Source organism: Hemitrygon akajei, chromosome 20 (assembly GCF_048418815.1).
Source record: "Hemitrygon akajei chromosome 20, sHemAka1.3, whole genome shotgun sequence".
NCBI lineage: Eukaryota > Metazoa > Chordata > Chondrichthyes > Myliobatiformes > Dasyatidae > Hemitrygon > Hemitrygon akajei.
The window spans coordinates 34753622-34766879 of NC_133143.1; the positions used below are offsets into that span (position 1 = coordinate 34753622).

At 40.1% G+C, this 13258-nt stretch overlaps 1 protein-coding gene across 3 annotated transcripts in view; it reads right to left on the bottom strand.

The window, feature by feature from the left end:
* nkd2b (NKD inhibitor of WNT signaling pathway 2b) overlaps window positions 1-13258 on the bottom strand; it is a 115201-nt gene that overhangs the window by 30967 nt on the left and 70976 nt on the right. The window contains exon 1 of one of the 3 annotated variants that reach the window (XM_073024149.1): window positions 9604-9652. The exons of the other annotated variants lie outside the window; for them this stretch is intronic. Within the exon in view, the coding sequence (XP_072880250.1) occupies window positions 9604-9615 (12 nt within the window). The 5' untranslated portion in view covers window positions 9616-9652. Of the gene's footprint in view, window positions 1-9603; window positions 9653-13258 lie in introns of those variants that run through there. 3 annotated transcript variants of the gene reach the window in all.

Sequence of the window (13258 nt, forward strand, 5' to 3'; positions counted from 1 at the left end):
CACAGTACATATTTAATTTACATAAAAGTCAATAATAGTGACGTGCTAACTTGCATTTATTACAGAAGCATACAGAGAAGGAAGGCATATGGCTGGCACCCTCTCCATAGACCTAGATGCTTGTTCTTTGCTTACAGTTCAAATGTATCTTTTTCTCTTCATGTATTTATAAAATCCCTTTTGGTAAGTTCTACTGAATTTGCTTCCAAGATCCTTTCTTAAAGATGCATATCTATCATGACATTTTTTAAAAATATGTAGCATCATTCATATCATTTAACTTGCCACACCTTAGATGATCATGTGATACAGAAAGAGGCTGTTTGCCCATCCGTCAAGCACCTATTTAAACTAATCCTGCATTAACTTCATTTTATTACCATATTCCCAGATTCTTCCATTCACATACAGAGCATAACACAGGGAATTTAGTGGCCAATGAGCCAAGAAATCCATACACTCCTGGGATACATGGAAGAAAATGTAACATTAAGAAACACGATCATATGGAGGATATGCAAATTCTACACGGAAACACCAGAGATCAATATTGAATCCAGGCTTCTGGAGTTGTGAAACTCTGGCTCTACAAGGTGTACTACTGTATGGTCCTTTAAGTGCTTTGAATTATAGCCATTGCTCTATAGACTAACGTGCAAGTCCATGCTCAGCTAAGTAGTTTGTCATTTTGGCAGGAAAACTTATTGTAGTTCAAAGGATCTCCCCAACATCCTGCAAAAACAACTGCCAAGGTATTTTTCCACACCCACCCAAGACAGCGGACATGGTATTGATTGAATGGTCCCTTCACAAGGATTTCAGTACTTCACTGGAGTGCCAATCTGGATTAAGTGTTCAAATCCCTGGAGTGGAACTTGAATAGACAATATCAAAGATTGAGAAATGGAGAGCTACCCATCAAGTTAAGCTGACAGGTGAAAACAAACAGGCAGCCTCTGTACAGCTTTAGTTTCCTTTCCAGTCAGAAGCAATAGAGGATAATCTATTACAGTTTGCCAATTCACTCAATGGTTGCAAAATTACTATGGATCGTTCTGCACCTGAACATTAACCTGCATGCTCAAGATGAGCCCCTTCCTCAACTTGGTGGATTTTTAAAAACACTGTACCATTTGAGCTTTAAGGTTTGAGTTAAAATTCCCTTCTTTAAAAAACCTTTCCTCAACTTTGTATTGTTTGATGAAACCCCAACATGCACCATTCAAGGTAGTAGATTATAATCACAAATCAATTGTCCAAAGCCAGAGCTTCAGTTTCATTCAGAAAGCTTCTGTGCAATGAAGCTTCGAAGATGACCTCTCAGATTTATTTAGTACACACACACAGAAATAATCAGCTGACAGCTGCATCTGTAGAATTGCCACCAAGCACCTTTCAGCTCTACCAGTTCCACCCTTTCAAGTGGAGTTAGGTTACGGAGATGCTGTCATGACTTAGAGGGGAAGATAATGGATCATGTGACTTGAGCCCAAGAACTGCCAACAACTCCCACTGGCAGCAAAGCTTCTCCCTTTCATTCCCAAGCAGCCAAAAGCCCAACAGAGCTTTGATTAATACTCCCCGTTAAAGGCAAACTTCAAGATCTGCACATGTACAGATTAACAAGGACATTGCACTTGTACTCACAGAGAGAACTCCAAGTACATTCAGCCTTCTGGGTATGGGAATAAGCAGACTGGAAATCATAGATCCAATAACAGAACCTTAAAGATTAAAACCTTGACCAAAATGACAAATGAACCCTTTCTGTTTCAGTTCCAATAACATGGTACTTTCTCCACACTTGTTTCCGGATGAAGATGTTTCTTTTCAAAAATAAAAAGATGAGGAAAATAAAATTTTGTATTAGAGTGGGAGTGAGACGTATACCACCTTAAAGTGCGTACAATATGTGTATACATTCTATTTTTTAAATAGCAATCATTTAAGTGCTTTTATCAGTGTGAAAAAAGCATGGCAAAGCAGGATATTGTTTAAATGAAGAGATGTAAATATAAAGGTTCAAGCATGCTAGCAATAAGGTAGGCAAATGGCATGTTGCAATAGTGAAGGAGAATAAATAGTGGCAAGTCCTGTTTTGACTATAGAGCTTTGATGAGACCATACCTGAAGTATTGCAAATCTCCTCACTCAAGATAATATATAATTCCATAGAAGTTCACCAGGTTGAATTCTGTGATGAAGGGGTTTTTTTTTTAAAAAAAAGAGGAAAGGCTGGAGTCTTATGCAGAACGGAACAACATGAGGTGACCTATTGAATGAAAGGTTCATAGAGGGACAGATACGTTGGACACAAGTATGTTTCCCCTTATTTAAGATGGGGTTGAAGAACAGTTCCTTCATTCATGGTTCATGAATCTTTGGAATTCTGTGCTTCAAAGAGCTGGAGTCTGAATCATTGAATATGTAAAAAGTCAAAACAGTCTCCGATATAGACCAAAAATAAGTATGATTATGGGGAACAGGCAGGAAAATAGTCCGAAGGCCAAGATGAGATAAACCGCGATCTTATTGAAAGCAGAACAAGCTTGTGAGGCCACATGTCCCACTTCTTCTCCTATTTCTTACTTTCCTTATATTTTTCCATAAACTGTACATTTTTAAACATTTAACTCAAGGATAATGAAAAACTGACATAGAATCTCTTGTTTCACTCTGTGACTGTCTGTTTGAAACCTCTCCTATATATCCAAATGGAATGACTGTGCCTCAAGCAAGATGTTCTCTTCCAAGCCTCAAAAATCCCCAGTGGGTTTACCCTTGGTTAGGGGGAAAAATACCTCCATCTCTTTGAAATAATGCTGCAGGAACTTTTACATCAAGCTGTGGCTGGACACCACTTTGGGCTTAATGTTTTATCTGCAAGGTACCATGTCCTGCTCTATGGTGCACCCACAGTGCAAAACCAAGGTGAGATTAATGTAAAATTTGTGTGGCTGATGCTTAGCATGAATTTAGTGGGCTGAAGGGCCTGTTGCCATGATGTATGAGTATATTTAAATACTTGTTGTTCTACTTTGATTCTATAGATCCCAATGAGTTTCAATCCATCATCTGCAAACCACTCATCGAGCTTTCCACTTCGACTTCAAGACTGGAATCTTCAACCAGCCCCAAGGCTGTGCTGAGGTAGCACTCGGCTTTGCCCTCTATAGCAGTCTCCAAACATCACCGTCGAGCAGACAGCGGCAGCACACATGGTAACAAGCAGCTCAGGTCAAGAAGGCACGGTGGCTTGGTTCACTGGAGCTGCAGAAAATGCAATTCCTGACACATGTGGAGCTGCTGTCTGCTATTGGTACTTGGAGAAGCAATAGTCACAAATACCTTATTGTTATGTGACATGGAAAAGCGTTAAAAAGGCAACAGCTTCATCTGCACATTTACAAATCAATTATTTTGGACAAATTACTAATTGGATCCTGCAGCTACGAACTGGAGCCCTTTTCTCACTTCAGCTCTGGGTTGTAAGATCAGAAGACCACAAGACATAGGCACAGAATTATGCCATTCAACCCAACAAGTCTGTTCTACTAATCCATCACAGCCGATTTATTTTCTGTCCCAACCCTATTCTTCTTCCTTCCTCCCATAACCTTTGATGGCCTTACTAATCAAGAACCTATTGATAGCCGCTTTAAATAGACCCAATGATTTGGCTTCCACCGCTACCTGTGGCAGAGAATTCCACAGATTCACCATGCTCTGGCTAAAGAACTTCCTCATTATCACAATTCTAAAGAGATAGAAGGACAGGTCCTCTGGTCCTAGATTTCCCTACTGTAAGAAACATCTTCTCCATATCCATTTTCTTTATTTGATAGGTTTCAATAAGATCTTCCCCCCATTCTTCTAAACTCTAGCAAGTACTGGCCCATAGCCATCAGCTGCTCATGTTAATCCTTCCAGTTCCAGGGTAATTTTTTTGTGAACAGTAATTAAATGGGAGATTTCTAGAATAGGTGGTGAACTATAACAAAACCTCACAGATGGCCTCCCATTCTCTGTAAACTCTCACAAATCAATAAACAGAGTCAGTTGTATGCGTTTGCATTCAAAAGGCAGTATTTTTGCCACTGATAGATGGTGAGAAACAAGCGGCAGACAATTCAGAACCGTTTTGTTCACTGTGGTTTCAAGCATTCAGGCATGGAGATGCTAAAATCTGCCAGTGTTGAAAATGAAACAATTTCACTACTTTAGCAAGTTATGAACTATGAATAATTTGAAGGTTATCAACAATTATCTTGAATGTTACAGTGAAAACGAAGATTTGAAGGGGGCAAAAGTTTCTAACTAGCGTCAGTTGCTTAAGACACTACAACATGCTTAGAGTGAACAGTTTTTAAAATAGCATCAGTTGCATATACTTGGATTGTATCATTCATCTGGGCTGAGACATTGAAGTTTGACACAACTTCGTGCATGATAGCAATAAAGCCAGTCCATTATCTGCTCTTGGTGTCTATGCAGATATTGTTTATTTATAGTCACAAGAACATGGCAGCGTACACTATGAATTCCTGTGTCATAACTGTTAGGAAATAGTTTTATAGTACTGTGCCAATAGTGGCAGCATTCTAATTTGTTCTGTATTTCATTTAAATACATAATTTGTTACTCTGTTAAACATGTAGCTTCATGAAAATAGTTTAAAAAGACAAACTTCAGCTAATTGCGGCAGCTGCTTAATTGGGCCAAAATGTACTGGTCATGACATGTCCCAAATAACTGGAATCTACTATATTTGAAAATTCTAAGATATCAGTGTCACTCCAATTGTGACCTTCCTCAGTTTTCACATCTCTAAACTGTCCTAGGTTCCAATTCCTTCCCCAAATGCGTATTTCCCCTTTAAAATTATCCTAAAATTTATCCCTTGGACCATGCTGTTGCTCTGTATGAGTTGTTATCAATATTCATTTGATAGTACTTCTGAAGTTCTTATAGAATGTGCTGAGGTTAAAGGCACTATGGAAATGTAGGTAACAATTCTTTAAAATCAAAAGCTGGCAAGCATCCAGGGCTTATGGTATCAGTTAGCGTGGAAGACCAGGACAGAAAGGAGGAACTTTGTGCAATGCTTCATTCACACACATGCACACAGCACTCTTAGTTAAAACCATTGACTAAACAAAGCTGTTTTAGTAAATTTTGATGAAGGTTGTCTTAAAGCAGGAAGCACACCATTTGATCAGCTGATACCCCCACCGCCCCCATAGTGAATGGAAATTAAACTGCTTGGCTTCAAGCAAACTCTTCAGATGAAAAATAAGGTCACAACCAGATTTAAAAACCATTTAATACTTTAAAAATCCAGAAGTCAATTTATAATCTGGTCAGGTTTTTCTGGAACATTTTAGGCAAAGATAGAGCTTCATGCTGTTTCTTCAAAATGAAACTGTTCATTGATCATATTACATTAGATCAAAGTTGCATTTTAAATCAGGGCACAGTAAACGTATACATGATAATCTGAATCTACTTCAACAAATAAGAGTTAGCTACATTATACAGTCACAAATTAAATATTAAAGTACTTGCTACTTGATTAAAGTAAATCACCAAAGTACATTTATGTTACCACATACTACTTTGAGATTAATTTTCTGGCATACAACTTCAGGAAAAATTGGAATTTTACTAAATACTATACATAATCTAAGACCGACCAACAACCAATGTGCAGAAGACAAACCGTGCAAATAAAAAAAATACTGAGAACGTGAGTGGTAGGTTCCTTGAAAGTGAGTCTACAGGTCATAGAATCAGTTCAGAGTAGTGGTGAATAATGTTATCCATGCTGGACAGGAGCCTGATGGTTGCAAGGCAGTGCTGTGCGACCCAAGGCTTCTATACCTCCTGCTCAATGGTGGTAGCAAGAAGAGGGCACGGTGGGAACCTTTCATGATGCACACTGATTTTGTGCACCACACTGGTGGGAGGGTTTTGCCTGTGATGGACTGCTGAGTCCATTACTTTCAGCAGTGCTTTCCATTCTTGGGCATTGGCGTTTTCATATGCAGGTAGTGATGCAACCAGTTAGGATACTCCCTACTCTGCATCTATAGAAACTTGTCAAGTTTTTATTGACATGCACAATCTACCACAGCTTTCAGAAAGCAGAGGCACTTTTGTGCCTTCTTCATGTCACTTATTTGCTGGTCCCAGGACAGCTCCTCTGATTATGTTAATACCAAGGAAGTTGAAATTAAAACCCCTCTCTACTCTATTCCCTTAATGAGGCCTGGCTCATGGACCTCTGGTTTCCTCCTACTGTAGTCAATAATCAGATCTTTGGTTTTGCTGACGTTGAGTGAAAGATGGTTAAGGCACCACTCAACCAGATTTTCAATATATGGCAATTTAACACAACAAACTCTGTTTCAGCCAACAGTGGTATCAACAAATTTAAATACAGCATTGGACTACAAAATGAGTAGAGCAGGGCGCTAAGCCCACAGCCCTGTGGTGCACCTGGCTGACGGCAAGTGTGGAGGAGATGCTGTTGTCTGTCCATACTGTGGTCCACCAGTGATGAAATAGAGGGTCCAGTTGAACCAAGAACTGAGGCCCAGGTCTTGGGAGCTCAGTGATGGACTTCAAGGAAATCCTCATTATCTAGGTGTTCCAGAGCCAATGAAATGGCATCTGCTGTTGACCTGTTTTGACGGTAGGGAAAATGGAAGAGATTCAGGTCTCTCCTCAGGCAGAAGTGAATATGCTTCAGGACCAACCTCTCTAAGCACTTCCTCATGGTGGATGCAAGTGCAATACAATGACGGTCATTGAGGCAGGTCACCACGCACTTCTTGGACACTGGTAAGATTGAAGCCTGCCGAGCAGGTGGCTACCTCAGACTGCCGAGGAAAGAAGCTGACGATGTCTGTAGATGTTCCAGCCAATTGATTAGCAGAGGTTTTCAGTACTCGACCAGATATCTGGGCTAGATGCTTTCACCCACCCGAAGGATGCTCTCACGTCGACCTCAAGAGACATATCACAGGGGGGCTGTGGGGGCTTGTGAATATGCCTCCACATACTGTTGGTCACAGCAAGCATAAAGGACATTGATTTAATTTAGGAGAAAAGTCTTGTTGCCATTTATGTTGCTTGGCTTTGCTTTGTCGAAAGTGATGGTATTGTATACCTGAAGGAGTCTGTCCATTACTTTTACCAGAAGCCCAGGCCCAGTGAGATCTTACCAACTGACAGCAGTTGGTATCAGAAACAGAATGGAGTAGAGAGCAGATGAAAGAAAAAAATCCCCCCCCCCCCCCAGTCACCTGGTTATATTCATCTAGAAAAAGGGGGAAAATTGCAAGCTATATGGATAAAACAAGGAACAGGAATACCCGGGGGCCTCTTTCAAAGTAGTGGAATCGGAGAACAGTGTTGGAACACAAAATGACCATTTAAAGCCAAGTCAGTTAGGGATGAGTCTGAAAGATCACCATCTTAACTAACCACAAGCAATTCCCAGCTTGGTCTTCACCAAGACCAATCAGCTCCCAATATCTTCACAGACAGTTCGAAAATAGACTTAAAAGCACAAATCCAAAATGAGGTGAAAGCGACTGCCCCTGACATCAGGTATCATCTGACTGAGTGTGGCACTGAGGATCTGGGCAAAAACTGAAGTAACAGTCAGAGGAAACACTCCAGTGAGTCATACCTCCCAAAAAGGAAGATGATTGTGGTGGTTGGAAGTCAATCTTTCTGGCTCCAGGGCATCATGGTAGTGTTCCTATTTGCAGTGTTGGACATCGATGATCTTTGGCTGCTTTATCAGTAACTCTCTTTCTAGCAGGATCAGAAATGGGGATATTCACAGCTGTATTAACAATGACTAATTTTATTTGCAAGTTTTCAGCAAAGAAACTGATTGCACGTATCCAAACTAAGACAACATGCAGTCATGACGTGACAAGTAGCATTGGTCATGACACTCAAAAGTAATGATATTATTGAGTTCCACCACCAACACCCTGTGGGGTTACCATCAACTGGAAACTCAAGTCGACTAGCCACGTGAATATTAATGCTAAAGAAAAACCTGGCTTTACCATCATCTACAGGGCATAGGTAAGGAATTTGATAGCATAGATGCTACTTGCCTAGAAGAGAGCCATTTCAATAACCCTACCCAGGTCAAAGCAACCAGTTCAATGGGCACCCATCCACTTATTTAATCAGTCATTCCTTCCATCGCCAGGCTAACATGGCAGCACCTGCCAAACCTGTGATCCCTTCCCATAATGGAAGGTAAGGACTTCAGAGATTTGCCACACACATTCACCAAGTCCTGACTTGGAAGTATATTGTTGTTTTGTTTCTGTTGACAATTCTAAATCTCACCTATCCAGCATCCCCGTGGAAGTACTTTCACCAGAAATTGCCGTGATTCAAGTCTGAGATTTAACATCATATTTTTGGGAGCAATAGGAGATGTTCACAAAATGCCTGACCTACCACTGATGCCCAAATCACAAAATATGAATAAACAATTAAAAAATACACTCCCACCTCAACAAGCATCCACTGTTTGGATCAATTTGCAAACTACTGAACTCAGAACACTCCAGGGATGTACACAAAACCCATGCTCTCTCCTATTTCAGTGGCACACAAGTGGCTAAGAAATCTTCAACCCTAAAACATTCTTCTCTCTCAAAGACACAAGCACCTACAAAGAATACCAACAGAGCAATCAGAGTCCTGGCCAATCATTATCACTACAAATAACCTCATGCCTCTTACCTCAAGCATCCATCAAAGACTCACACCGTCTAGGTCATACCCTCTTCTAGCTGCTGCCATCGGACAGAAGGTACAGAAGGGGATTGTGCGTTTTCCCTATGACAAACTCCTTACAGACTGTGGCAGAAATTAACCTGGATTGCTGGCACTGTAATAGAGTTTCACTAACCGCTACAGTGCTACCGCACGTATAGTTATGTTTTGTATAGTTTTCGTTCATGGATAATTTGTGCAAAATTCTGTTGAATTTTTTTTTGTAAATGCCTGCAAGACAATGAATCTCAAGGTAGTACATGGTAATATACATACTTCGATAAAATTTACTTTGAACTTAAACTTCAAGGCTAATTGACAAACATTTCAACACATAGATGGACTACAACAGTGGTTGACCACAGAGAATTTTGAAATTTAAATACAGAAAACTAGTTCCATTTCATTCTCCTTGAATTACCAAATTAATTTGGCTGGACTTTTGATTTAAGCATTCTAGTTCAAGTATTTTTCCCTTACCTGCTTTAAGAATCCCTGTATGCAAAACCAAATATGGAAGTAGCTTATAATATCCGATAGTTATTTCTGCTGAAATAACTATTCCTTCATGTCTCCAAGGAATTTCTGCACTCGTCAGAGGAGAAGCTGCCTTTTCCCATAATCTGACTTCCCTTCTTTCCTCTCCCTCCTCTTCCCCTCCTCTCACACACCAGTCATGGAGAAAGCTTGAATTCATTAGCATCAAACAAACTATTCTGGGAATGAAAAGAGTTTCCAATGATCAAAGTGTACATTATTCACAGAATATTGCCCAAAGAAGCAGCTCACCCAACATGTCATGTCATTCCCACAGAGGAGATCTTAGTGCACTTCCAACAACATGCATGGTATTATATATACACAAAAACATGTCGTCAACACGAGTCAAGGCATTGGGTAGCCTTCAAACACTTTTAATCAGTGTAACAGCTGGACCAAATATCAGTGAAAGCAACAAGGTCACCCTCTGTAGTAAGTAGAATGCAAAAGCATTTGGCAGAACTTTTGAGGTTGCTTCCTGGTCAAAGAGCAGCTACATTCATTTAGTTAACATTAACAAGGAGAATAACACCTCCCCCACCCCGCCCGAGTCTAATTTCCATTTAAAAAGGGGTTTATCCGCTCACACCTTTTCCTCAAGTTTTATTTTATCCTGGAAGTGGATCGACACCAACCTGGACATAAAGCTAGACTCATTAATTCACAAAACACAAGCGTGTAAAATGCACAATGAGCAGACTTAGCCTTGCAGAGGAATTTTTAAACCTCGGTATATCATAGTGGGCACAGATCTTGAAATGGAGCATTTGAAGGAAATTTGATTAAAAACAGAAAATTCATCTGATGTAGGGTTGCGGAACAAAATGTTAACTGTTTCTCTTTCCTCAAACACTGCCTGACCTGTTGAGTGCTTCCAGCATTTTGTTTTTATTTCTAAGCTTTCAGCACCTGTGATTTTCTTTCCATTTTCATGCAAGAGAATACCGTTGTGGCAAAATCTACAGTTTTACAACTTGGTCAAAATGCTCCAATTACAATCAGGTGACCAAATGAAGAATCTACTTGGCAGATAGACACAGTATACAGTTACATCCATCCATCTATGCCTGCAACTCAAGTATGGGTTTACTTCTTATAGTGGTTGATGATTTTATTTTAATAAGCAAGGCAAGTCTATAAATTATGTTTTGTGATCTTTCACCCATAGCACTGCGTAATACCTATTCCTACAGAACTTGCCAAGGGTTGTTGTTTGAATCGTATTACAGTAAGTTTGCCACAGCACCTCACCCCGTCTGGAAATGTTGTGATGAAATTTCCAAAAATATAATGGAAAATGTATGAGCAATTGCTGTTTGAGCTGCACGGGGAGTTGGAAGACAGCAAACTGAAATGCTTTGCCATCAGTCTTGTCCCAACCATATATTCCCAGGAGTCTTGATGAAGGATCATGGGTGTGAAATATTAGCTGTTTCTCTCTCCATGGATGCTGCCTGATCTGTTAAGTATATCCAGCGTTTTGTTTTCATTTTAGATTTCCAGCATCTGCAATCTTTTCTTTGTTGTTTGTCCACCTGAATTGTTAACTGTATTTCTCTTTCCACAGATTTTGCTCGACCATAGTTCAGCAGGTCATCTGAATACAATGGGAATAATTAACTAAGTCTTAAACCTGTAGTCCGTCGAACATTATCCATTCCCCTTCAAATAAGACCGTAAAACATAGGAGCAGAAGTAGGCCAATCAGCCCATCAAGTATGCTCAGCTATTCAATCATGGGCTGATCCAATTCTTCCAGTCATCTCCACTCCCCTGCCTTCACCCCATACTCTTTGATGCCCTGGCTCATCAAGAACCTATCTCTGCCTTAAATGCACCCAATGACTTGGCCTCCACAGCGGTCGTGGCAACAAATTCCACAGATTTCCCACCCTCTGACTGAAGTAATTTCTCCGCAACTCTGTTCTAAATAAACGTCCTTCAATCCTGAAGTCGTGTCCTCTTGTCCTAGACTCCCCTACCATAGGAAATAACTTTGCCATATCTAATCTGTTCAGGCCTTTTAACATTCGGAATGCTTTTACGAGATCGCCCCTCATTTTCCTGAACTCCAGGGAATACAGCCCAAGAGCTGCCAGACCTTCCTCATACAATAACCTCTTCATGGAAATATGTTCCAACTCAACACGTGCCCATCCAATATACAGCAATTCCAGTATCTTTATTTTTAAAAAATCTATCCATTTAAGCAAGAAAGCTACTTGATAGAAACCAAGTTAAACATAGAGAAAAAAAACGGACCCAAAGCCATTGATGTATAACAAAGTAAAATTGTTCGGGGTGTCTCCAGACTTCTTGAACCTGAAACTTTATCCCACTGTGGATGAGCACAGGCCAACAAAACACAATTAGATAATAATTGAAAAATAGCAGAACTATTGGAGGCAAATGGAATTAATGTGGATGGGCAAAGAAAGGCCAGTTTGACTCTGAGATGAATGCTAACTGATCAAAGAAAGAATTAAGAAATATGATGCAGATCACAATCAGAACATGCTGAGTAAAGTGGTAGCAGCAAGGGGCATCGATTCACTAAGAGATTTCAGAATGGTCCGTGAGCCCACGGATATTACCTCGCTATTTTGCGCCCTCTCATTATTATATAATTTTAAGTAGTAACTTAGATTTTTAAAATGTTATCACACTGCACCCACAGAAACAAGTTTCACAACATAGGACAGTGATACTAAACCCGATTCTGAAAGATGGGATACGTGGAAAGGATTTGAAGGAATTATAAATGGAGGATGTTGTATGTGAAGCATCAGCAATTGCACAGGTCAGTTGAAGCAAATGACCCATTTCTACCCTGCCTTTTTATATTTAAAAAACAATCCTATGGAAGAGCATGACTTGGGATGCATGGTTTACACAATCAATGGAATACAGTCACTGCTGGCCAAGTTTTCTACTAATACAGGATTTATCAGTGAAGTATGAATGAGAAAGGGGGGCAACGTAAATCCAGAATTAAAAAAAATCAGATGTATGATGAAAATTTTTGACCGACACAAACTTAATGATAAAAGGAAAACAATAATCAAAGGGTGCTGGGAATCATAGATCTGAAGCAGCATTCTAGATTACTCCAAAACTTTAACCCAAGAAATTATTTTCTGAAACTTGCCTATCCAAAATGTGTTGGAACGAATCAACGCTAACTACCTTTACTGTCTCCCAGGGAAGCCGAGGTCTTAGAAAAGCAAACAAGTTAATTTGAAAGAAAAGCATCAGGGAATAAACTCATCAAACCCATAAAAAGGTTGTGTGGGAAACAATTTAACAGTTCTAACAAGATGCTAGCTCTGCTTTTGGCCAACTGAGCACATTCCAGCAGCAATATTCTCAGCGTTTGGCCCAAGCACTGAGCTCATGGCGCACACACAGAATAACTGATAAAGCTTAAGGGATTTGTTAGACATTCCAAGGACCTTCGGAAAAGTTCTGACCCCATGCTGTGACATGGATGGGTCGCCAGCTGGGCAGAGCCCCAGAGCTACGAGGCACCAGATGAATACACAAGAACAAAGAAAATGACAGCAGTGATATCTCACTGCCAATTCTTCCTGATTTCTCACTTTGTTAGCCTATTTTGCATTGCTTAACATCTGGAGTTTAGTTTTGTGTCATTTATACAAATTGGGAAACCCTTCAACACAGAGTTAAGTTGGATTTCTCGGGTTTATTGATGGAGTGTGGTAGAAATGAACCATTAGTTCAATGCTTTCTCCGAAAATAAATTCCAAATAAGCATCCCATGACAACACATTTCTGGGGAAGAAGCGAATGTATTAAATAGGTCTAGATCTGCCCCTTATAAGACCATAAGACATAGGAACAGAATTAGGCCATCTGGCCCATTGAGTCTGCTCCGCCATTCAGT